Source organism: Tachysurus fulvidraco, chromosome 23 (genome assembly GCF_022655615.1).
Source record: "Tachysurus fulvidraco isolate hzauxx_2018 chromosome 23, HZAU_PFXX_2.0, whole genome shotgun sequence".
Taxonomy (NCBI): domain Eukaryota; kingdom Metazoa; phylum Chordata; class Actinopteri; order Siluriformes; family Bagridae; genus Tachysurus; species Tachysurus fulvidraco.
The window spans coordinates 21,767,386-21,794,291 of NC_062540.1; the positions used below are offsets into that span (position 1 = coordinate 21,767,386).

The window sequence follows — 26,906 nt, forward strand, 5'->3', positions numbered from 1 at the left end:
AGGTGGAGAACATGGTCCACTCGGACTCAATGTCTCCAACCTCTTTTGGGATCTGGTTGAAGCTTTGTTGGAGGTGGGAGTTGAAGATCTCTCTGACCGGAGACTCTGTCAAACATTCCCAGCAGACCCTCACAGTACGTTTGGGTCTGCCAAGTCTGTCCAACTTCCTACACCGCCATCGGATCCAACTCACCACCAGGTGGTGATCAGTTGACAGCTCCACCCCTCTCTTTACCCCAGTGTCCAAGACATATGGCTGGAGGTCAGATGAAACAACCACAAAGTCGATCATCGACCTCCGACCTAGGGTGTCCTGGTTAATTGATTTTGTTACGAAACATTATTTATTTTATATATATTTCACAATAACAGTCATGTTTATATTTTATTGTATGTTAATAGCTTAACTGTAAACAACACAAACAATGAAATAAATAGTTTTGAAGAAAAATCTGCTGTCATTGAACCGGAGAAAAACTTTGAACATAACCATAATGACACATAATGTCTCCATGTTACAGTAATAATGATAAAAGCAGTTTGTCACTGTGGGGACATACAGTGTCTTTATAAGTACAATTTGACTGTATTATTTGTGTCCCCCTTCAAAAATTGCTTGTGAGAAATTTTATATTTATTGTTCCCCCTACTGTTAAATGAAATTTACGCCCATGGCCACGTGTGAAGGTTGGGCTGTAGTCATCCTTAGGGGCTCTGATTAAACTCAAATAAGTCCAATTTCACACACTGTGGCCCGAATCACACTGAAATGTCATGCTGTGTTTAATCTGAGCGGCATTTTGTCTTCATTACTTAAACAGCCCTCATAAGCCAGTCAGGCTGCAGCACACGGTGGTGTGTCAGCATCAACCATCACATAGTGCTATGTGGCTGCTGGTAGTAAACTGTTCGCTCAGAGACAATGCTATAAATGGTGCTTGGCCCCACACACACGTCGCTACACGAGGTTATTATTATTAGATTATTTCTGATGTTGTGAGCAGTCTCAGACTTTTGTACCCTGAATGAAAGTAATTTATCAGATGTCAGTTATTTCACATGAGTACAGGAGACGTGGCCCAGTGGATCAGACCAGACACATTAAAATTGATCAGGGATGTCAACTTTTGAGTTCAGCATAGAGTGAGATTTTGGGGTGGGGCTTTGGTTATGGGGAGGGGCTTATGGAGGGGCGTGGCTTGGTGTGGAAAAAAATACAAACACAAAATAATTGCACTAGCAGAAGTGTATTAAGTATATATTGATTGTCAAGGTATTTGGTATCTGTACAGAATTTCTTGGGAGATTTACATTACATTTAATTTTCACGAACATTTTACAGAAATAGGATTAACATGTGATTAACATGTTCACAGATTAACATGTAATTAACATGTTCACAGATTAACATGTCCCTGACACTTTAGATAACATCCTAGAAAAGAAATCCATATCCAAATCCATTCTGACACCACCACCAGTCAAATATCTGGACATGATTGATGAGTTGTGATTGATATAAATAAAATCATTTTATTATGGGATGTCATTGACTTGACATTCTGTTCTTAGAAAACAATAATTAACATTAACTACTAGGCATGTCCAGATATTTGTCATCTGGAAATGCTTTAGTACTGTTTTTTATGATAAAGTTATGTAAAATAACTGCTTAGTGCTGCAAAACAATCAACTCTTCTAATGCTAACTTAATTCTATATAAAGTATATAACAGGCCTATTAGTTACTAGTCTAAACTGGGCGGAGACACTGAGCGCCCTGGAATTCACTGACCTGCCTGCGTTCACAATTCACACGGTTCAGATGGGAGGGAGAACGGCTGACTACACAGTTTATGGGAATAAATTGTGTATTTCCATCACAATTGTCACACAAATCTCACTACACTGTCTGTCTGGTCTCTCTGCACATTGCTTTGTGTGAGAATATGGGGGTGTGGTGTAAGAATATGCGGGTGTGGCATGAGAATATGGGGGTGTGGTGTGAGAATATAGGGGTGTGGCGTGAGAATATGGGGGTGTGGTGTGAGAATATGGGGGTGTGCTGTGAGAATATGGGGGTGTGGTGTGAGAATATGGGGGTGTGGTGTGAGAATATGGGGGTGTGGCATGAGTATATGGGGGTGTGGCGTGAGAATATGAGGATGTGGCATGAGTATATGATGGTGTGGTGTGAGAATATGGGGGTGTGGTGTGAGAATATGGGGTGTGGCGTGAGTATATGATGGTGTGGCGTGAGAATATGGGGGTGTGGCGTGAGAATATGGGGGTGTGGCATGAGAGTGTGAGAATTGGGTCAATTGCGTGAGTCTCACGCTGAATGCGTGAGAGTTGGCAGCCTTGAAGACTTAATGAAAACAGTAGAAACATTATTACTTCACAAAAAACTGGCCAAACTTTCACACATCTTCAGTGCTGCATGACGAGGACAGATTCAATGAGGCCACGGTGGTGCCTGGTATATTCAAAATACTCTAATAATAATAATAATAATAAACTACATCACATGATTGACAGGTTTGATGTGAGGTAATGAGTTTTCATGTGTTCACAGATTCATCACATGGACTGGAATAAGAATGCCCAGAGTTATAAAAGAAGCAGAGAGAGAAAAAAGGCAGCCCAAATTCTATAATCATCCAAACAAGCAGAACCACACAGAAAACACCGGTAAATAGCAGGAAGCTACACACACACACACACACAGTGTTAAAGGCACTTGAAACAGGTCGACTGCATGTTTGTGGCTGATCTCAGCGTCCCGGGTTCAGGCAACGCACTGCGGAAGACAAGAAAAACACCAGCACACCATCAAGGTTACTTTCAGATACACAGAATGCTGCAGAGGAAGTATTACAGACCTGACAGACGACATCGAGTAACAGATCAGATGACCGGGGAAGAGAATAAAGTGGTGTACTGGAATGGCGGGGTGGGGTGGGGGTGTAATTTGATCTGATCTGATCCTCTAGAATAGGAATTGGACAGGATGGAAGAGATTTAATTTTTATATCTAGATTTTCATTTTATTTAGTGTTCTATATAAAGATGGTGTTGGTCACGTGGTGGAACGTCACAGAACGTGTTCTATTAGATTTACTGTGTATATAAACTGAGCTGTGTATTTAACACCAGTCTACTGTTACACATCAGTGTGTAATAAACTGAACACTTACTCCATGTTCTCTGTGTATACAACAACTTAAGCCCTATTCGGACGGGATTAGTTTTACATGGGGATGTGGGGGGTAAAGTAATTATTACCAGAGCTTCTCTGTGATTTTAGTCCCGTCCGAATGCGCCATCTCGGTAATCATTACGGACAATGTCAGTAAAGATCACGGCGACTTTTACCTTCTGTAAAAAGGTCTGGAAAAATTACCTCAGGTAATACTGATCCCGTCCGAATAGACCCGCTGTAAATATGTACGGTAAAATTCCGTCATTTCCTGTTTAAAAGTAGATTTTGGCACGTTTTCAAGCATGGAGGTGCTTGAAGAAGCATTCGGTTGCGTTGTAAGTGTTGGGCCACTCTGTGGCAAACCTCCAGTGTTTTCCGCATAAAGCAAAAAGAAGATCGAAAGCACTCATTAGAGGCACAAAACTTCTCTTAGCTCTAGGTAAGTGTCTATTACCACCACAATCCAATCAGAATCGTTAAGACTGGATTTAACTGCTTTATATAACATGTATAAATATAAATAAATAAATATATATGTATATAAATATAAACACAGCGTTTCCTCCCTGCTACAGTTTCACGTTTTTCTTGTTGGCGCCATGTTGCCTGTTTGCGCACGTGATAACAGGAAGCAACGTCATACGCACATGACGACAAGGTTACTGTGGTGCGTAAAGCGAGTTACCCCTCCCACTTCTGCTAGTTTTACTGAGATGTCTTGTCCCGTGCGAATTGGACAATTAATATTACAGATGTCCTGAGGTAAAATTGCATCACTCCACGTCCCCACGTAAAACTAATCCCGTCCGGATAGGGCTTTAGATGGACTTTTAAAAAATCAGAATCTTAATATGAAGGTTGGGCTGTAGTTTAATTTTTAAAAAAGAAAGTAATTTATCTGTGAGTTTTATTTTAGAAACATCATGAAGATTCTTCAGAAAACTTGAATTCTAAAAAACAGAATTTTATCCTTTATATTATAGCAGATGTACATCGTCAGGCTCTTATTACACTTCTTATTACATCAATGAACATGTTGCTATGGAAACCCATAACACTGGCAATACGAGATGAATCGCACGGCTCACCGATAAAGATGACCACCATACAGGCCAGGACAGCAAGCAGGGTGTAGAACATGACCTGGTACGAGTCCAAGTCCATGAACTGCTGCAGGATCCCGACTCCATCTCCTTCTGATGAACACAAGGTTAGTGTTAACAACAGCACATTTATCATCAACACACTGACCTCTGACCCTGAGAGCAGAATCCACTCTACTGACCTACAGGAAGCTAAAACCCTAAACAATCCCCTCCTCATAATGTTCTGCTTATTGTAATTATAAATAAGACAATAATTCATCTATTCAGTCTCCAGAAATTGACACTAAACTCATTCACTGATGATAAAAGGTCTGTTTAAAGTTCCACATATTTTACACAACACTGCACATTTACACTGATTTCCCTGTGGCCTGTGATGTAGTTTTTCCCCGTGGCCTGTGATGTAGTTTTTCCCCGTGGCCTGTGATGTAGTTTTTCCCCGTGGCCTGTGATGTAGTTTTTCCCTGTGGCCTGTGATGTAGTTGTGTACAGTGACACTGTACTGTGTTAAAGGGACGTTATTACACTTATGTTTTTATGTAAAAGTCTAACGCTGAAATGTTCTCTAATGTTCCTGAGATGTAAGGTGGAGTGTAGAACAGAGCACCTCTGCTGGTGGAGCTGGGGTCTGGTTGTAGGACAGTGATGGGAATGAGCAGCTGCTGTTTGCTGCTGGGACTCGACACGGTCAGAGAGGCAGGCATCGTGTCCTGCAGGTTAAGCAGAGTCACTGTGTATTTGATGAAGCTCGGGTAGGTGGGGGAGACCTCCTTCTCCTGGACCAGGATGGAGGGAGAGCTCGACTTCACCTACAGGTCAAGGCAAGGGCAGCCCCCACGCGCACACACACAAACACACACACACACACACAAACACACACAGTGTTATTCCAACAACATTAAATCTTAAGCTTAATCAAACTGTAACAATAACAAATCATCCTTCTGCTCCAAGTAGGAGGTAACTGAGGTACCTGCAGGTGCTGCAACACTCCTGTAGCACTGAACACACTGAGCTCAGCTGTTCTGTGTTGGCTGCTCAGGATGATGCGTGTTTGATCGGCGTAGAACCCAGGATTCACCAGCAGATCAGTGCCAACTCGCTCTCCTGTAAAACGACTTCCCTCCACACCCGCCTCCACCCTCACACTGCTCATGGACATGCCCAGAACCTTCACCTGCTGCTCCGTCAACGGGCCGCGGGTCAACACACAGCTGTACACACCTGCAGCACAGGAAGTGTCGTCATTCAACCATTCAGTCAGTTATATCAGATTCACCGACTCTCACTCAGGTGCATTCACACACACACACACACACACACACACACACACACACACACACACACACACTCTCACACACACACACACACACACACACACACACACACACACACACACACACACACTCACTCACTCACACACACACACACACACACACAGACACACACACACACACACACTCACACTCAAACACACACACACACACACTCACACACACACACTCACACACACACTCTCACACACACACTCTCACACACACACACACACACACACACACACACACACACACACACACACACACACACACACACACACACACACCTGTGCTGGGGTCAAAAGTAGTGTGTGTGTTATAGACGTCATGAGCAGAGAAGTCGACGACATTGCTGGTGAACTGCAGATGGCAACTGATGGACTTCTCGGGCTGTAGAGAGACGATGCTTTCCACCTGAATGGGCGAGCAGCTTCCTGTAGAAATACCATTATCTAATAAACAAGAGCTGCCAAGTTTTTGCCTTTAATAATAACTTTAACTCCATTAATCAGTTATTCATTAGATTTGTGCTCCCACATGTGAAGCTCTGCTTGGCGTACCAATGAGGTTGGTTCCTCCTTCTTTGGTGGTCAGGTGCACTTTGGTCTCTCGCTCGTTCCTCACAGAGTCTGAGGGAACCGTAGCGACGGTCCTGGAGACGGTGTTCACAACGACCTGAACACACGTACAATAAATATAATAACAGTCACTCAACACAGTCTAGATGGTCCTTGGTGTTCTGCCCTAGAGTGAAGATGGACTCTAAGCTTTCAGCTTTACACAGTGTGGTGAACATGATGTCACACATTCTGTCACATGATGAATAAAATCATATAAGTTAGATAATGTACTAGATGTTAATATTTATAGAATTATTACAGCAACTAATGACATAAATAACTAGATTTGTAAAGTTAGTCGTGACAAACTTTGATGTTGGCTTGGACGGTGCAAGTATTTGCAAAGGCCGGTGCTTTTTGGAGGCGAGTGGACAGAAAGATTGTGATAGCTACTGGACCTCTAGGGTGCCAATACTTTTGGAGGCAAGCGGACATGAGCACATGATGTGATCCGAATACCCGTGAGGCAGTTCCCCTCATTGTGCTGAGTGTTTTGATATGTCACATGTCCATGTTGTGCAAATTTTTAATTTTGCTTGTTTTTGGGGCGGGTCTACATGTGACGTCAGGTGAAGTCACGTGACATGACCAGAATACCCATGGGGCAGTTCCCCTCATTGTGCTGAGTGTTTTGATAGGTCACATGTCCATGTTGTGCAAATTTTTAATTGTGACGTCACGTGCCATCAAGTGATGAAACCAGAATACCCATGGGGCAGTGCCTCTGATTGTGCTGAGTGTTTTGATATGTCACATGTCCATGTTGTGCAAATTTTTGATTTCACTTGTTTTGGGGGCGGGGCTACATGTGACGTCACGTGGTGTCGAGTGACGTCACCAGAATACCCAGTGGGGTGCCAACACTTTTGGCTACTGAGGGTTTGGACATTTCATGTCACTACTGCAGTCATTATGGAATTCTACTTATTATACTGCATAGAACATTACATGCAATTCTTAATGGTGGATGTATTGTGTGTGTGAGAGCTTAGAGGACTTTTCGGAATTCCCTATTCAAGTCTATGGGATGATCGATCGTCGACTACGGGAAAACCGAAAACTCCGTCGGAACTCCGGAATAAAAATTTGGTCCGGAGTAAGGTCCCAGAGAACCTGTCCGAGTTCGGTGTAAATCGCTCGAAAACTTGCCGAGTTATAAACTTCAAAATTTATAATGGAAGTCTATGGGAAAAAAGGCCACTTTGAGCTTCCGTACCGGGAATGCCGGAATTCCGATCGCTTAGAAAAATAGAAGCAACAAACTTCAGACCAGGGTCTACGACATATCCGAATTTGGTGCATGTGGCTCGAAAGCCCTAGGCCGCATTTAAAAAAAAAATATTTTGTCTAATAATAATAATAATAATAATAATAATAATAATAATAATAATAAGCTTATAACGGAAATCAGAATGTTGGCTTCTACAAAGCCAACATAATTATTTATTATTTACCTGCATTTCTCTCAGCAGTGAGCACATGTAATGACTCATCAGAACAGTGTTATGAAGCATCATAAGGACACAGAACAGTGTTGTGAAGCATCATAAGGACTGAGAACAGTGTTGTGAAGCATTATAAGGACTCAGAACAGTGTTATGAAGCATCATAAAGAAAATGTGCACATCACCTCTCTGTAAGTGCGCAGTTGTCCTGGTATCTCATAATAAACAGTGACTGTGCCCACATCTCGAGCTACAGCTACACCCGTCTTGGGATGGATCTCCAGGATGGAGCTGGATGATGAGCTCCATGTTCCAGAGAGATCTGACAAAATGTCACCATTAACATTATTATTATTAAATATAAAATAAAATAAATCAACAACTTCTAACCAATCAGAATGTGGAATTGAACAGCACTGTTATGAAATCACCTTCATGGCTAAAGAGCCGGGCTGAAAAACACACAACGTCAGCAGGCACCAGGTTGTGGGCCTCAGCCGGCTGGATGGCGTGATGAACAGGAAGACTGACGTAATCCACCAGGCTGCTCTGCTCCGAATCCCAAACGCTCAACAACGTCAAACCCGCATTTACTGTCCTCACTGTGAGAGAACTGTTACTCACATCTTTATCCACCTGCACCAGGTCATCCCTACACACACACACACACAACACAGACACACACACACACGCAGAGACACACACAGACACACACACAGAGAGACACACACACACATGCAGAGACACACACATACACATGCAGAGACACACACACACACACACAGAGACACACAATTTTTACACCCGTAGTTATTGAGCAGCAGTTGAGGAGAGAGTGTATAACAAAGTGAAGTGAAATATTAAGTTTATTTTACATGTTTATTTTAAATAAGCATTAAGGGAGAAATCAGATTCAGAACGTTTCTCTGTATCGGTCTGCAACGTCTCCCAGAAGGTGAATGAAGCTCATACCTGTTGGTGGAGAAGGTGAGCTGTGAGTTGTGTCTGTGCAGCTCTTCACCGTTGCTGTCGTGGAAGTGGACAGTGAAGGTGAGTACAGAGCCGAGGGGGAAGGCCGGGAACTGCTCCCTGTCAGAGGTGTAGAAAACTGGACTGGTGCTCAGTCTCAGGTAGGAGACGGTGACCACCTGCACACGTCATCATCATGTACATTAACACCAACCCCAGCATGCGCGCACACGCACACATACTGTATGTAGATGCTCTCTCACACACACATACGCATATATATTACATTAACATCAGCATGTTACCAATTTATAGTAGAAAGTGGGCGTTACCTTCACAGCAATAATAATTGTCTGGTCAGCTCCGAAGCTCTCCTGAGCAGTGATCTGTAATGACGCCGTGCCTGTCAGAGAGCCTGAGGTAAGATGGCCGTGATCATCCACATGGACCACAGAAGCTGCATCAGGACAGTCTAGAATCTGATATGACAGAGATCCCATTCCATCCCTGAACACAGAGGAAAATAGTTCACTAACATCATACATTAACATTCATTCATTCATTTTCTACCGCTTATCCGAACTTCTCGGGTCACGGGGAGCCTGTGCCTATCTCAGGCGTCATCGGGCATCGAGGCAGGATACACCCTGGACGGAGTGCCAACCCATCGCAGGGCACACACACTCTCATTCACTCACACACTCACACACTACGGACAATTTCCCAGAGATGCCATCAACCTATCATGCATGTCTTTGGACCGGGGGAGGAAACCGGAGTACCCGGAGGAAACCCCCGAGGCACGGGGAGAACATGCAAACTCCACACACACAAGGCGGAGGCGGGAATCGAACCCCGGAGGTGTGAGGCGAACGTGCTACCCACTAAGCTACCCACCGTGTCCCCCCTCATGCATTAACATAATATCTTATAATTTAAAACTGCATCCAGCTTTAATCATTTTATTATTTAATATAAAACATTAGTTTGTAGTATCTAAGTTCTCCCATTCTCTACATGACCCTAAACCAGGGGTCTCCAACCTTTTTAGTAGTTTGGGAAGGAGCAGCTTCTTTTTTTTCCTTCTGAGAGCTAATTTTACAAAATAAATCTGGCCAACAGAGACTTGTGTTATATTATTAGTGATATTTATTTACACAACTTATTGCCATAAACCAGACCTGCTGAATCAGTGGTGTTGGATGTTTTACATGTGGAGGAAACGATCATGGGCCAAAGATCATCCACACAACTGAGGGAATGTGCAAAGGAGACGGAGTGAGGGTGGAGGGAACAGTGCAGAAGGTCTGGGTAAGTAACAGTTTATTATGCTTTATAAAGTCGACATGCTTGAGCTGAAACCCTCTCCTGACACTTGTATAGACACTGTAAACTCTGCCATTGAATTTGTACAACAAAGATATTTTCCTGAAGGTAAATATGCTAAATACACAGTATTTAAAAACTACCAAAAACCGAAAGGGAAAACTACCAAAGTTAACGTGAGTGTGGAGAACATTCCTGTCCCATTGGGTGTGGACTCAGATGCAGACAGGTCATTTACGAAGATAGAGGAGTTTCACACAAAGTCTAAAATGAATAGAAGATTCCTGCATTCAATAGGAGCGTCTGGTTTAATAAGCAATCTGCACCACTAAAATGTCAACACGGGGAAATCCCCCGTTCATATTTTCCTTTATAATCTCTGAATACTTCTCAGTCAGTCTCTTGGGCAGAGATTTAATGTATGAATTAAGAATTAAGAATAATTAAGAATTAAGAATAATTATTAAAAGTCGAAAACAAAAAATCGAGGGCCTTTCTGTAATACTGCTTGGCCCTGAGGACTTTAACCACCACTATGTTAAATAGAACCCAGACCAATAAACTTATCTATGAGTGGAAGTTATGTGGCAGATTCAGTAAATCCGAAACTCACTGAAAAAGCACTCCAGCTTAATAACCCTATTAAGACACGATACATGGATCCTGATGATTTTCACTGCACTGCACACGTATCTGTTGGAGGTCCAGATATGGAATATGAGAAAGAATGATTCAGAAAGTTGAATAAACCTGACAAGTTGGTATTGAGATGGTTATTTTGGGATGAGCACCACTGTGCTCTAGAGGGTGATTTGTCCTGTATTAGCATATGGGAGGACAGACCACAACAATTCCACATGTCTCTCTGTCCACTTGTTATGATTGTCCTTGAAAGGACATTGGGACATGGCTAAGTAGAGTAAAGTGAGAAAATGCCTGGCCCAAACGGCAGACCCAAAAGGTCTTCATCAATCACAAAGGTTTACAGTACATCTCTGAATTGGGTGGTTGTGATGGACAGGGTTGTGGGAGTGATCTTGGACAGGCCACAGGAAAATATGTAATATGTAAGGACTAAAAAAAATAAAATAAAAAGTGTCCTCACGTGTCATCAGACGCCTGTATCCAGAGTGACTTAAAATTAATTTCAATTTATACAACGGAACAATTGAGGGTTAAGGGCCTTGCTCAGGGGCCCAACAGTCAAAAGCTCCCATTAGCTCATGGAAAAGGCCTAGAGGCCCACAGTGCACTCCAGAAGCAGAAAAAGCATTTGAAAATTTAAGAAGAGCTCTACAAACTACTCCAACATTGGGCATTCTAGATCCTAAAAGGCAGTAGATAAAAAACAAGGTGAACTCAGACCAGAAGGATATTTTTCAGTTAAATTAGATCCCGTGACAGCAGGCGTGCCCATGTGTCTTAGAGCGATAGCCGCCACAGAAAAAGCTGTAAGCGCATCACATGACATTGTAGGATATAGTGAACTAATCCTGCTTGTATGCCATGCAGTCTCTCAGCTGTTGCATGACAGCAGCAATCTCTCTGTGATACAACACTCTAAAACACTGCTCTGTACTTAATCCTGCTTCTCCTTTACCCTCAGATGCTAATGGAGAACATCAAAATTGTATTGATGTTGAAAATGAAATTTGCAGTCCAGACCTGATTTAAAAGAAACATCATTAGAAAATCCAGACTTGGAATTGTATATGGATGGATCGGCATCCAGAGACCCAGATACAGGTCAGAACCATGTAGGTTATGCAGTAGTCACTCAACAGGACATATCATTGGCACAAGCAGTCCAATCTAATCTATCGGTGAGAGTAGCAGAACTCATCACCTTAACTGAAGCATGTACATTTAATTTAATTCAGTTTACTGGTATGGTGCTTTTAACAATTCCCATTGTCTCTATGCAGTTTTACAGAAGTATAGAAACAGAAGAGAGAAAAAAAGAAATGAATATATATATATATATATATATATATATATATATATATATATATATATATATATATATATATAAAATAAGGATTAGTTGAATATATTAATTCATTTATTTTAGTTAAAACTTAATTAAAAAAAGATTAACTTAAAATTTAATATACTATATATCTATCGCTATCCCTAATGAACAAGCCTGAGGTGACGGTGAGGAGGAAAAACTCCCTGAGATGATAAGACGAAGAAACCTTGAGAGGAACCAGGCTCAGAAGGGAACCTCATCCTCATCTGGGTGACACTCTACAGTAAATAGTGTAAATGTAAATAATGTCCTTTCTACAACAGTTTATAACAATGCAACCGAGAGCTCCTGAGGAACTAATGGGTCATCGTAAACTCTGAGTTCAGCACAGACCTGATTGCTGATAAAGACCAGACCATACAGCTGACTGACACAACACTGGTTCAAAAACATGTCAGCCTCCGGGCGGCTTCATCCACAACAATCCCATGAGACACTGATGACCATGAAGATCAATCCCTGGCAGGGAGACCACTGACAGTAGGTATGCATTTGGAGTAGCCCATGATTTTGGCACACTGTGGGGAAACAGAGGGTTTTTAACCTCATCATGCACGACGGTCTGATATCTGATCTCTTTAATGCTGTCCTCTTACTAAAAGCTGTTGCTGTTTGTAAACGTGAAGCTCACACTAATCATACTGATTTTATCTCACAGGGAAATGCCAAAGCAGAAGCTGCAGCAAAGACAGCAGCAAAGTGTTCAATACCTGAAACATGTCTAAGCTTTCTATTCCCACAGCCAAGCTAAAAGAATTGCAAACTATGCCACCAGACGAAACGTTTGCTTGGAAGAAAGCGGGGTGTGTGACAGAAGGTATGGCCCTGATGGTAAATTATTACTATGCTAAATTGACACACGATCAAGAGCTGGTGTCAAACGTCAGGATGGACAACAGTATGTCTAGGTTCTGGTTCACAAACGGCTTTAATAATTACTCACATTGCTACAGATTAACCATTTAAGCTACAAACACCACAGACACAGGTGTTAAAACCCCCATAGCACACATCCACCACCTGGAAGACCATTTTAACATCTACAGCTGCACTTCGTTGAATAGACGCCTAGCGAAGGGTAATGGTACAGTTTGGTTATAGACAGAGGCATTCCCAAACTCAAAACATGATGCAAGTGCGGAAGCAAAGGCACTGCTGACAGAAATTATTCCCAGGTGGGGAATTCCAGATAAAATAGGAAGTGACAACAGCACTAACAGATCTAACAGAGCTTCCAAGACCAATGGACCTGCCATGTGTTTTCTTGACCTTTATCCACACAGTTCAGTAATATACTTCAGTTTGTACAAGTTTATATTTAAGTTTATATAACACTTCATGTACTCTTTCGGTGCTATCTGTGTGAATCATGTGGATTTGAATATGACTGGGGTGACGTCTGAATATGATTGGGGTGACATTTAAACATGTTTATTGAGTAAATTTGATCAATTTTGTACATTATCTCTATAACGAGCTATGAGAAGTGTGTAACGAGTGTGTTGCTGTGTTACTGCACTCACCAGTTGGTTTGTAGCTTTAATAAAGAGTTTGGGGACATTAAGATCTTTTCAGCCTGAACTTCTGGATTCAGCAACTGCAATTTCTCAAAAACCTGAAAAAAAAATGACAGAACCAAAAACCTCAGTTGCAGTTTGGAGACACAGGTAACATCTTTTCTCCAAGTGCTTACAGTTAGAACAGAAAACGTGAACATACACAAAGCAATCATCTAGAGAACTCTACTGTGTTTCCTGCTGATAGCACCACAACTCACCTGGATCTGAATCTCATCACTCAGCTCCAGCTTGTTGCCCCACAAGTGCCCTGCTTCTGGAACAGTGGTTCGCACCACCACCTTCAGTCTGGTGCGACCTTTACTACTGCCCAATACACTCATGGCAAAATTATGCTCAGCAGAAAGTTTAATGGAGGCCTGCAGAAGGCGAGAGAGTTAAACAGAAAAAGATTCTTAGCATTTAAATGTTTCCCTGATTTAATAAAGAGAAAGTGAACAATCTAATTTAAGACTTTTTAAAGACATGTAGTAGCCCTCTAATTGTTTACAGAATCATTAAAGTTCATGAAAAGGCTAAAAAAGTTGTTTTTTTATTGGAATAGACCTAAGCTAACAAATGTCATGTTGGGACTCCAGCAGTCATGTCATCTTGTTGGGCAGCAGTTTAACTAGCTTTGTAATTCCATTGGAGAGAGTTTCAAAATGAGAAACTTGTCCATGGACGTTAATGTGAATCTGTTGGGGTCCTTTGACTAAAACACAGAGCAATATGATGGAGCACAGCTCAGACCGCTGGATGCTGTGGCTTACACACTCATGATGCAATGCAAAGTGGATGTTCAGTCTTGGTTTAACAGGATGCTTAGAGCTTTGTATTCTCTCTTTCACTGTGCACCGGCACGGACATAGGATGCTAATGTGACCAAGTACAAAAAATCCCCACCATAATTTTGTGGACACCGACAGCTTGAATTTGCCTGCAGTTGAAAGCTATTGAGCTCTGACCAGCTGTTGTCCTTTTGGGATCGACAGCCTCTTCATTTCCACCATCATCTGACACTATAACAAGGGTCCAATGTGACCCTCTCATTCGGGCAAAGTTTCACCATTTTTCACACTGGTGAATTAATTGCAAGTGGAATGAATAAACACTGCAGACTACAAATTTGCATCAAGGGCAATTATACACGTTTGTCCGAGGTGTTTCTGTCATGGTTGAGGCACCTGCCTCGTCCACCAGAGGGAACCTTCCTCCGAGTATTAGTAGTTTCCGGACTACGTTTCTCATAATCCTCCTACTGGGACTGATTACACTGCCACCTGCTTCCTATCAGCCACTTCCTATATAAGCCGAACTTGAACTTGACCCCAGTGCGAAGTCTCGATTGCTACGACTGCCATTCTGAGCATTTCCTGTTCCGTTTCTATTCCCAGTTTTGTCATCTATTTTCTGTACTACTGCCTTACTCCTGCCCTGACCTTCTGCCTGTTATCTGACCACATTTCTGCCCTGCTTACTCTGATGTGTTTGCTGTCATTGAACCCTGCCTGTCGATTTACAAGTGTGTGTAATAAAAGCTGTAAATGGATCCTCAGCCTTCTTCTTTACAGAAGACTTCAGTACCAAGCGATCCAGCAGCTGTCTCTCAGCTCGCAACGGAGCTGTCCGCCCAAGCCCAACAACTCGCTGGCCACCACCAGCAGTTGGTGCATCTTACCTCGCTCACAGGAGAACTCGTCACGGCGCTGCACAACTTGCGGGGAATCTCCGCAACAATCCCCACCAGCAACCACGTACGCAGCCGCCCCGATCGCTAATCCTCGACTCACCTTCCCGGACAAGTTCAACGGTGATCCCGGGAAGTGCAAGGGCTTCCTAATGCAGTGCTCGCTATTCGTGATGCAACAGCCCTCTCTCTACCCCACCGATGATAGCCAAATAGCCTTCGTGTGCACATTTCTCACTGGTAAGGTGTTAGAATGGGCTACAGCAGTTTGGAGGGAGATCAGAAGCGCGTTTCTTTGAACACTCCACTGGAGGAGAGAGCACAGAGGAGCGATTGCTAACCATCTCCCAGGGAGATTGCCCTGCCGCGGACTAAATGCCCATGCATTTCGTACCCTCGCCGCCCAGGCTGGTTCGGAGGAGAGACCCCTCTAGCTCCTTTACCGCAAGGGGCTGAACCGCAAGTTGCAAGTCGAGCTCGCCTGCCGGGACGAGGGGAGAAATCTGTCTGAGTTCATAGTTATCCATCCAGATAGACAACCTGATGAGAACTCGTCATGTGCCCACGCCGTCCCGCCTGAGAGCACCGACCCTATGCAGGTCGGGTACACTCATCTCACTCCCGAGGAAAGAGCGCAACGCATCCGTCGTCATCTGTGCCTGTACTGTGGGGAACCCAGGCATATGCTACCTACCTGCCCCACCAGACCTCCCAATAAGCGTAACACTCTGGTGAGTCTGAACATTTTCACCTCTCAATCACAGAACTGTGCCCAGGTTCATGTACAGTGTGAAGTGCAGGGAAGATATGTTGATCTTATGGCTCTTATTGACTCCGGCGCAGCGGGAAATTTTATGTCGAAGGAGTTCGCTAGACTCAATGGCATTCCGCTAACCGAATGCGTTTCTCCTTTGGCAGTGGAGGCGATAGATGGTCGACCTCTCGGAGGGGACAGATAAAGTTCATCACTCAAAACATCGGACTACAAGTGGGCATCTGTCACCGTGAAATCATCCATTTCAACATCATCCACACTTTTCACCACACTCTAATCTTGGGACTTCCATGGCTGAAAATTCACAAGCCGGTCATCTCATGGCACGAACCACGGATTACTAGCTGGGGCAGAACCTGCGCCCAGCACTCCCCGTCCGTTAAGGTACCGCTTGAACTCAACTCCATGACCACCACACCTACCGCCACCGACATTCCCAGCCTACCGGTGGAATATCTCGACCTTGCGGAAGCCTTCAGCAAAATCAGACCTACCAAACTGCCACCACATCGACATCAAGACTGCTGCATTGAGCTCCTGCCCAACACCATGCCACCTAAGGGGAGGACCTTCCCTCTATCAAAACCGGAGTCCGAGGCCATGAATGAGTATATCGAGGAGGGATTAAAGAAGGAGTTCATCTGACACTCTGTATCGCCGGCATCATCGGGATTCTTCTTCATGAAGAAGAAGGACGGAGGACTCTGACCATGCATCGATTATCACGCCCTGAATGAGATCACGGTTTCGTTATCCTCTTCCCCTCCTACCCTCGGCCCCGGAACAGCTCCGCAAAGCCAGATACTTTACCAAACTGGATTTGCGCAATGCCTATAACGTCATCAGAGAGGGAGTTGAATGGAAAACCGCCTTTTCTACCCAGTCCGGTCACTATGAATATTTGGTCATGTTGTTCGGCCTTTCTAACAGTCCAGCAGTGTTCCAGTCCTTCAGCAATGATGTGTTTGTGATATGCTGGACCACTGGGTTATCGTTTACATCGATGGCATCCTGATACACTCGGAGATGCTAGAGGAACACATCCAATATGTAAGGGCTGTACTGAAACGCCTGATCTGACACCAAATCTATGCCAAATCTGAGAAATGCGAATTCCATAAAACCTCAACCTACTTCTTAGACATCTCGGCCGAGGGGGTCGCCATAGATGACTCGAAGGTGCAAGCTGTGTTAAACTGACCATGACCACAAACCATTAAGGAGCTGCAGCGCTTCCTGGGGTTCGCTAATTTCTACCGCCGGTTCATCCGAGGATTCAGCACTATTGCAGCGCCGCACACTTCAATGACAAAGAAGACACAGTCTCGTCTCTCGTGGTCACCCGAAGCGGTCACGGTTTTTCGATGTTTGAAGGAGAGTTTCACCTCGTCTCCCATCCTTCACCACCCTGATCCGACCCGACCGTTCAACATGGATGCCTACAGCATAGGAATCGGAGTTGTTCTGTCACAACGCCAAGGGCCGGCTAATAAAATGTTTCCATGTGCATACTTCTCCCGAAAGCTGTCACCCACGGAATGCAACTACAACGTGGGGGACTGCAAATCATTAGCCATGAAGGCAGCTTTCGAAGAATGGCGCCACTGGCTGGAGGGTGCTCAGTATCCTTTCACCGTCCTCACTGTGTAACGTGTCTGTCTGTTTCCCCTTGTTTCTGTCTGCCGTCTCTCCCTGATGTTAATTGTTGACCCCGCAACCCTATCTGTTACCATGGACACTAATTACATTCAATCTCTTCCCCAGGTGTTTTGTCTTAGTCCTTGTCTGTCTCTGTTTTGTGATTGGTTCTCGTTCACCATATATACTCTGTCTGTTCACTTCAATGTTGTTGGTCGTTTTTGGTGTTTGGTGTATGCTGTTCTCTGCTCCTGTTCTCTGCTCCTGTTCTCTGCTCTCTGTTCCTGTTCTCTGCTCTCTGTTCCTGTTCTCTGTTCCTTTTCAGTGTTATGACCTGTTTTGCCTGCCTGTTTCTGTTTCGTGCCGTGTTCTGCCTTGTGTTGCCTGCCTGGTCATCTGTGTTCATTAAACAGAAAACTGCATTTGGATCCCCACTCGCCTTTTGTCTCACCGTGTCACAGCGTGACACACTGTCACAAAAATCTCGATTATCTACGCGCTGCCAAACGGATGAACACCCGCCAAGCACAATGGGCCATGTTCTTTACACGCTTCCAGTTTACAGTCACCTACAGACTGGGATCCAAGAACACAAAAGCCGATGCCCTGGTGGCCGTCGCTGTCCGAAGACACACGGGACTTCGTCAAGGACTGTACCGTCTGCAATACCTCGAAAGCCTCCCATCAGCTCCCTGCCAGACTGTTACAGCCTCTACCAATCCCACAGCGACCCTGGTCTCACATAGCCATCGACTTCGTCACCGATCTGCCACAAGTCAACAATTACACAGTAATTCTCACCGTCATAGACCGTTTTTCGAAAGCATGCTGTCTGATTCCTCTGCCTAAACTCCACACAGCATTCAAAACTGCTGAAACCCTCTGCAACTTCGTGTTCCATTTTTTCGGTTTACCCGAGGACATCGTTTCCGACAGGGGCCCCCGGCTCACATCCCAAGTCTGGGTGGACTTTTTCAAGCAGTTGAACATTAATGTCAGTCTCACCTCGGGTTACCATCCACAAGCCAACGGGCAGATATAGCACATGAACCAAGAGCTCACTTGTTTCCTCCACTCATACTGTCAAAACAATCAGACCGATTGGAGAAGGTACCTCATGTGGGCGGAGTATGCTCAAAATTCCCTAACCAAATCAGCTACCGGCATCACTCCTTTCCAATGCATGCTCGGCTATCAACCTCCCTTATTGACCTCCCTCGCTGCTAAAACCCGTGGTGGTCCAGAAGGGGAACGAGAGGAGGTGGCCGATCCATCAGGTCCACCGCCCCTGCTGGTCAGTGGCGAGGAAGCTTACCAGGTCCACTATCTGCTGGATTCCAGATGCCAGAGAGGCTCTGTCATGGTTTGGACACCTGCCTCATCATCCGATCACCACCAGAAGGAACCTTCCCTTGAGTATTAGTAGTTTCCGGACTACGTTTCCCATAATCCTCCTACTGGGACTGATTACACCACCACCTGCTTCCTATCAGCCACTTCCTATATAAGCCAAACTTGAACTTGACCACACTGCGAAGTCTCGATTTGCTACGGCTGCCATTCTGAGCTTTTCCTGTTCTGACTCTATTCCCGGTTTTGTCATCTATTTTCTGTACTACTGCCTTACGATTGTTTTCCGCCTGCCCTGACCTTCTGCCTGTTATTCTGACCACGTTTCTGCCCTGCCTACTCTGTTGTGTTTGCTGTCATTGAACCCTGCCTGTTGAATTAGTGTGTGTAATAAAAGCTGCAAATGGATCCTCAGCCTTACAACACTTCTTTACAGTTTTTCTCACCACTACAATACTGAAACACAATGTTTTATATAATGCTGTAAAGTCCAGCGTCTGTCCTGATGTTCTCTCACCTCTGAATGGCGATTGTGGACGTCCAGGATGTCTCTCTTGGTTACGCTCCAGTGGAATGTGAGTCCTGGCAGAGCGTCACCGAAGGAGACCGGCATCTCGCTGCTCGTTAAACCCGTCACGTACACTGGCATCTACAGCAAGACAAAATTTTTTTTACAACTGTTCTCTTTTGTACTGTGTGATTTTAATAAAATGGTTTAAAGTCACCTAAGACTTAAAGTGGCCTTAATTTAAACACCTTTATACTGATTAACTATAAACCATATACTTATGTTCATTAATATGCTCATTTCTAAGGATTGTCTACGTTCCTGTCGTTCATAATAACAAGACAAGAGTAGAGAATCATTATACAGAATGAATCTTCTTACCAAAAATATTGGTGTTTATAGACTAATCTAGAGGCATTGCCATGTAGTCTCAATCTGTCATGTCATTACATGTCAGTTTTGGACCAATCATGAGTGAGGTTTCACAACAGTGACTTGTTGTTACCAGTAAAGATGAAACCTTTCATGTAACAGTGTGAATACTGAATATTCATAAATGACAGAATTATAAATGAGAATAAAGGCATTTAGCATTTCTGGTATTTAGCAAGCTCCCTTATACAGAGTCACTTACAATCTATACAACTGACAATTGAGGGTTAAGGGCCTTGCTCAGGGGCCTAGAAGTGGCAGTAGGGTTGCAAAATTCCGGGAATTTTCAAGGCTGGAAACTTTCCATGGGAATTAACGGGAATATATGGGAACTAACTGGGAATTTTAAAAAAAAAGCCTATAACAAGGAACTTAAATGTAGTTAAAAAAATCTTGCAGCATAATTTTGTGTAAAACTACAAGCTTTAATGCAATTTAAGTTGAATTTGTACCCTGCGTTCCTCGGTTACTTGCACACAGCACACTGCTTACTGGAAGGCCATTGAGGCCAAACCCCCTGCATGTACTTGCATTCTTCCATAACATGCACAGTAACACTTTATTTGAGTGTCATTTAACTAGTTGCTTATTAGCATGAATATTAATAGAATACTGGCTATTTATTAGTACTTATTAAGCACATATTAATGCCTTATTCTGCTTTGCCTTATTCTACATTCTTAATTGTACCCAAAACCTAAACGTAATAACTACCTTACTAACTCTTAATAAGCAGTAAATTAGGAGTGTTACCACATGCACAGATAATTTCATGAAACTCTCCCACACACTCAATCACCCTGAAATAAAAAACATCTATAAAATAATATTTATTACAATTATTAAGTTTATGATGTTTATTACAAGCGTAATAATGTTTATTATGCTTTTGTATTACTCAATGAAATCCTTGTTTGTATATGATATACATTTCCATATATTTCAAATTAACTCCCATAAATTTCCACAAATTCCCGTAATGTTTCCGATTTAGAATATTTCCAAAATTCCCCAGATTAAATTCTTGTGGAAAGTTTCCGGAAATTTACCGGAAACCTTCCGCCCCTTTGCAACCCTAAGTGGCAGCTTGGTGGAGCTGAGAATCGATCTCATGACCTTCCGATTAGGGAAGGGTAGAAATGTTTAACTGTTTTAATAGCTTTATGGATGTTAGAAGACATTGTTTTACATATTTGGTGTAGTCTAAAATTTCAAGTTTTAAATAATTTTTAATAAAATGCATTCTATCTGAAATCCCTACTGAGGTTTTAAAGTTATACAACGCTTCACCTACAGTCCAATCCAGAGAAAGTAATGATCAAAGGACTTATTGTTGTTAATAAGGAGGTAAATGAGTCTGGTTACCATGGTGCCGGTCTTCATCCTGGTGACGGGCGCTTGGATCCGAACGCTTTTCAGCTGCACCACTGCCACCTGCACTTGATCCTGTAAACATCCACCATGTTAATGGTTTTAAATCATGACTAATTTACTGTAGATAATAAGACATGCAAAAGGTGAAAAGCAGGTTTGATGCAGAAGCCCAGAAGAGAATGAGGCGTGATACCTGTGAGATCACCACTAGCTTCCCGCTTTCAGGCTCAATGGCTTGTACGACTCCTGTAACTGCCATGTTGCCCACGGCGACGCCTCGAACCAGACCGATGTTGTTAACTGAAGCAATGTGTGGGTCACTTAAAGAGAACAGGATGTTGGACTGAGGCTGTGGACCTCCTTCTGATGTGATCTGAAATTTGGTAGACAGAAGAGATTAATCATCATCATGTTTAGGGATTATTCATAAGGACAGGAACCACACTGATTTAGGTTTCACACTGCAAGCACATTAATACTATAGACTCTACAATAAAATAACTAAATAAAAGCTCTGGCACAAAACGTATTCACTCACCTGCATCACTGCCCCAATGATCATCGTCACCTTCCTTGGGAGCAGTTTGAAAGGTGGGAAAACCTAAAGACAAAGCAACAAATAAATCAATCACAACGCGTCAATGTGCTCCAACAGAACTGCTATAAAGAAGCATTGAAAGCTTTACCTCGATTTGTTGTGGTGAGGATGTGATTTCTCTCCCGTTTTTATCTGTCAGGACAGCAGAGATACTAGTCTGACCGATCACCAAGCCTTTGACCAGGAACGTAGCCGTGTCCTTCTCATAGTGCTCTGATAAAGGTCTGTTAATGAAGGAGGATTTTATTATAAAAATAAGAAAAAAAAAAACAGTGTCAGTATAAATACTACACATTTCGTTTTACACTCACTGCAGAGACACGATGGATGATGCAGCTTTCAGTTTCAGATTCATGTGAGAAAAATATTTGGCAAGAAACGGCTTTTTGTTGTCGTCCAAAACTCGGACGTAGGCTCTCACGGACTTCCCGATCTCCACCTGACAAAACAGTAATAATAAAAATATATTCAACATACATCACATCACTGTAAATCAATTGAACAATTCACCAGAGGGGGCGCTATACACAATGAACTAACAACCATTAATGAGACAAAAGGAACTGCCTAAGACACTCAAAACTGTACTGTTAACCAGGAGTAGATTTGTTTACATCTTTCTGTCAATTTCTCTAATTAATTAGCAACTGATACATAAGAATAATGAAAAGTGAAGGTCAGCTGCTCCTCACCTTATCCATTACATGCATATAAACCTTCTGGATGTCTGAAATGTGCACTGTGGTTGTGGCAGGGGCAGGAAAAGTTAAGCAGAGGTCATGGATCATCACCTGGAGGACACCAGGGTGCATTGGAACCACCTGGATGTTATACACCATGAGAGGAACAGATGGACTTCAGGGAAACTTCATTAAAGGTAATGAATAAATCAATATAAATTCATGTGGTTTAATGTAAATAAATAAATAAATAAATAAATGTGGGAGTTTAAACTACAGAAAAGTTCACTGTAGAAGTTTATATTAATCTGGAACAGATGAAACCCAGGTGCTGGGCCTCAGTCCCATCCTCGGACAGAAGATAAACCCACCTCAGCAGTTCCCCGAGACTCCTGAAACTCCACATTAGCGATTCCCTGAACACTGCTATTGATGAAGAAATAACCAGAGCCTTCCTGCAGCAGGAGCATGAGCTGCCTCACAACAAAACATGAGCATTAGTGCAAGACATTTAATGTAGCTCATAGGAAAGGATTAGAGAGACCTTAAAGTATTAAAATCACATGATAGTAAGTACAGACTATTAAAAGTTCAAGTATTACTGAGAGATGTACAGAGACACTACAGGGGACACTGAGGGACATGTCAAGTGTAATAATTACCCGAACATCAGGGTGATTATAAATGGAGACAGACTGTGGGGTCACAGTCACATCCTCAACCAACAGCAGGTCCAATGTAGCAGAGACCACCATTAGGGGCTCAAACTGAGAGAGAGAGAGAGAGAGAGAGAGAGAGAGAGAAAGAGAGAGACAGAGAGAGAGAGAGTCAGAGAGACAGAGTGAGAAAGAGAGAGAGGGACTTTTTTGACTTTTTCAACACTTTATTTACAAAAGTCACATATCATAATTCATGGTGACTTAATAAGATAAATAAATAAATAAATAAATAAATAAATAAATAAATAAATAAATAAAAATTTCAAAAAACCCTTATGAGTAAATTAAAATCAAGGTCCGTCACGTTGCCCGGTAAGGCGCAACCGGGGCCCCGCCCTGGAGCCAGGAACGGGGTTGGGGCTCACATGCGAGTGCCTGGTGGCCGGGTCTTGCCCCACGGGGCCCGGTCGAGCTCAGCCCGAAAGAGCGACGTGGGGCCGATCTCTTGTGGCGCCACCACCTGCAGGAGAAACCGTAAGGGGCCGGTGCAATGTGGATTGGGTGGCAGTCGAAGGCGGGGGCCTCGGCGACTCAATCCCCAGACACGGAATCTGGCACTAGGGGCATGGAATGTCACCTCGCTGGGGGGGAAAGAGCCTGAACTGGTGCGGGAGGTTGAGAGATACCGACTAGATATAGTTGGGCTCACCTCCACACACAGCTTGGGCTCTGGAATTCAACTCCTTGAGAGAGGCTGGACTCTCTACTACTCTGGAGTTGCCCATGGTGAGAGCTGGTGTGGGCTTGCTCATAGCCCCCCAGCTGAGCAACCATGTGTTGGAGTTCACCCCGGTGAACGAGAGGGTCGTTTCCCTGCGCCTTCGGGTCAGGGATAGGTCTCTCATGGTTATTTGTGGTTATGGGCCAAATGGCAGTGTAGAGTACCCAACCTTCTTGGCGTGTCTGGAAGAGGTGCTGGAAAGTGCTCCGACCGGGGACTCCGTCGTTCTACTGGGGGATTTCAACGCTCACGTGGGCAGTGACAGTGACACCTGGAGTGGCGTGATTGGGAGGAACGCCCCCCCCCCGACCTGAACCCGAGTGGTGTTCTGTTATTGGACTTCTGTGCTGGTCACAGTTTATCCATAACGAACACCATGTTCAAGCATAAGGGTGTCCATCAGTACACATGGCACCAGGACACCCTAGGTCGGAAGTCGATGATCGACTTTGTGGTTGTTTCATCTGACCTCCGGCCGTATGTCTTGGACACTCGGGTAAAGAGAGGGGCGGAGCTGTCAATTGATCACCACCTGGTGGTGAGTTGGATCTGATGGCAGGGGAGGAAGTTGGACAGACATGGCAGACCCAAACGTACTGTGAGGGTCTGCTGGGAACGTTTGACAGAGTCTCCGGTCAGAGAGATCTTCAACTCCCACCTCCGGCAGAGCTTCAATCAGATCCCGAGGGAGGTTGGAGACATTGAGTCCGAGTGGACCATGTTCTCCACCTCCATTGTCAACGCGGCCGCTCTGATCTGTGGCCGTAAGGTCTCCGGTGCTTGTCGTGGTGGCAATCCCCGAACCCGGTGGTGCACCCCGGAAGTAAGGGATGCCGTCAAGCTGAAGAAGGAGTCCTATCGAGCCTGATTGGCTCGGGGGACTCCAGAGGCAGCTGATAGGTACCGAAAGGCCAAGCGAGCTTCAGCCTGGGTGGTCACGGAGGCAAAAACTCGGGTCTGGGAGGAGTTCGGTCATGCCATGGAGAAGGACTATCGGTTGGCCTCAAAGAAATTCTGGCAAACCGTCCGGCACCTCAGGAGGGGGAAGCAGTGCCCTGCTCACACTGTTTACAGTGGGAGTGGGAATCTGCTGACTTCGACTGGGGACATCCTCGGACGGTGGAAGGTATACTTTGAGGTTCTCCTCAACCCCCACGACATGTCTTCCAATGAGGAAGCAGAAGGTGGGGGCTCAGTTGTGGACTCGTCGATTCCCCAAGCTGAGGTCACTGAGGTAGTTGAGAAGCTCCTCAGTGGCAAGGCACCGGGGGTGGATGAGATCCGCCCTGAGTACCTGAAGTCTCTGGATGTTGCGGGGCTGTCTTGGTTGACACGCCTCTGCAACATCACATGGAGGTTGGGGACAGTGCCTCTGGACTGGCAGACTGGGGTGGTGGTCGTGGAACACTGGACCATCTCTATACCTTCACCAGGTTGCTGGAGGGTTCATGGGAGTTTGCCCAAACAGTTCACATGTGTTTTGTGGGTCTGGAGAAGGCATTCAACCGTGTCCCTCGTGGTGACCTGTGGGGGGTGCTCTGGGAGTATGTGGTCTGGGGCCCCTCTGTTAAGGGCTGCCCGGTCCCTATATGACCGGAGCAGGAGTTTGGTTCGCATTGCCGGCAGTAAGTCAGACTTGTTCCCGGTGCATTTTGGACTCCGGCAGGGCTGCCCTTTGTCACCGGTCCTGTTCATCACTTATATGGACAGGATTTCTAGGCACAGTATGGGGCCGGAGGGTGTCCGGTTTGGGGACCACAGGATTTCGTCTCTGCTTTTTGCAGATGATGTTGTCCTGCTGGCTTCCTCAAACCAGGACCTTCAGTGTGCACTGGGACGGTTTGCAGCCGAGGGTGAAGCGGTGGGGATGAGAATCAGCACCTCTAAGTCCGAGGCCATGGTTCTTAGTCGGAAAAGGGTGGCTTGCCCTCTTCAGGTTGGTGGAGAGCTCCTGCCTCAAGTGGAGGAGTTTAAGTATCTTGGGGTCTCGTTTACGAGTAAGGGAATGACGGAGCGGGAGATCGACAGGCGGATTGGTGTATCTTCTGCAGTGATGCGGTCGATATACCGATCTGTTGTGGTGAAGAAAGAGCTGAGCTAAAAGGCGAAGCTCTCTATTTACCGGTCGATCTACGTTCCTACCCTCACCTATGGTCATGAGCTTTGGGTCATGACCAAAAGGACGAGATCCCGGATACAGGCGGCCGAAATGAGTTTCCTCCGCAGGGTGGCTGGGCGCTCCCTTAGAGATAGGGTGAGGAGCTCGGTCACTCGGGAGGAGCTCAGAGTAGAGCCGCTGCTCCTCCACATCGAGAGGAGTCAGCTGAGGTGGCTCGGGCATCTGTTTTGGATGCCTCCTGGACGCCTCCCTGGGGATGTGTTCCGGGCATGTCCAACCGGGAGGAGGCCCCGGGGAAGACCTAGGACACGCTGGAGGGACTATGTCTCTCGGCTGGCCTGGGAATGCCTCGGTATTCCCCTGGAAGATCTGGAGGAAGTGTCTGGGGAGAGGGTAGTCTGGGCATCCCTGCTTAGACTGCTGCCCTCGCGACCCAGCCCCGGATAAGCGGTAGAAGAAGAAGAAGAAGAAATAAATAAATGTTTTCTACATTGATTAAACATGAGTGATTAGTTTAATTCTGGTGCAAAGTTCACCAGCAGGGCATGGATGTTTGCCAGCATTGTTTTCACATGCTCTACAGAACCTTCCCAGTTCTTATGTAAAAACTCATCGCTCCCCAGGTAGACACCCAAGTTTTTAAAACCGCCTCTTTTCCACATTAGGCCTCCTGGCAGTGAAGGATCCCAACCTCACCACTCACCAACTAAAATGTATTCACTTTTACCCCA

General features: G+C 44.6%; 1 protein-coding gene across 2 annotated transcripts in view; it reads right to left on the minus strand.

Annotated features, from left to right (window-relative positions):
• Window positions 1–1,346: 1,346 nt before the first annotated feature.
• Window positions 1,347–26,906, minus strand: part of LOC113650915 (nuclear pore membrane glycoprotein 210-like) — a 58,466-nt gene continuing 32,906 nt past the window's right edge. The window contains exons 20-40 of one of the 2 annotated variants that reach the window (XM_027159467.2): window positions 23,279–23,383; window positions 22,988–23,089; window positions 22,629–22,757; window positions 22,248–22,375; window positions 22,025–22,160; window positions 21,877–21,939; window positions 21,532–21,711; window positions 21,330–21,410; window positions 19,542–19,673; window positions 13,793–13,951; window positions 13,539–13,630; window positions 8,990–9,164; window positions 8,661–8,836; window positions 8,120–8,340; window positions 7,874–8,010; window positions 6,184–6,298; window positions 5,911–6,057; window positions 5,281–5,531; window positions 4,915–5,116; window positions 4,290–4,394; window positions 1,347–2,799 (exon numbers count right to left, since the gene is read on the minus strand). In XM_027159467.2, coding sequence (XP_027015268.2) covers window positions 2,774–2,799; window positions 4,290–4,394; window positions 4,915–5,116; window positions 5,281–5,531; window positions 5,911–6,057; window positions 6,184–6,298; window positions 7,874–8,010; window positions 8,120–8,340; window positions 8,661–8,836; window positions 8,990–9,164; window positions 13,539–13,630; window positions 13,793–13,951; window positions 19,542–19,673; window positions 21,330–21,410; window positions 21,532–21,711; window positions 21,877–21,939; window positions 22,025–22,160; window positions 22,248–22,375; window positions 22,629–22,757; window positions 22,988–23,089; window positions 23,279–23,383 — 2,862 coding nt within the window. In that variant the 3' untranslated portion in view covers window positions 1,347–2,773. Of the gene's footprint in view, window positions 2,800–4,289; window positions 4,398–4,914; window positions 5,117–5,280; window positions 5,532–5,910; window positions 6,058–6,183; window positions 6,299–7,873; window positions 8,011–8,119; window positions 8,341–8,660; window positions 8,837–8,989; window positions 9,165–13,538; window positions 13,631–13,792; window positions 13,952–19,541; window positions 19,674–21,329; window positions 21,411–21,531; window positions 21,712–21,876; window positions 21,940–22,024; window positions 22,161–22,247; window positions 22,376–22,628; window positions 22,758–22,987; window positions 23,090–23,278; window positions 23,384–26,906 lie in introns of both variants that reach the window. The other variant, XM_027159466.2, reaches the window with a different exon arrangement.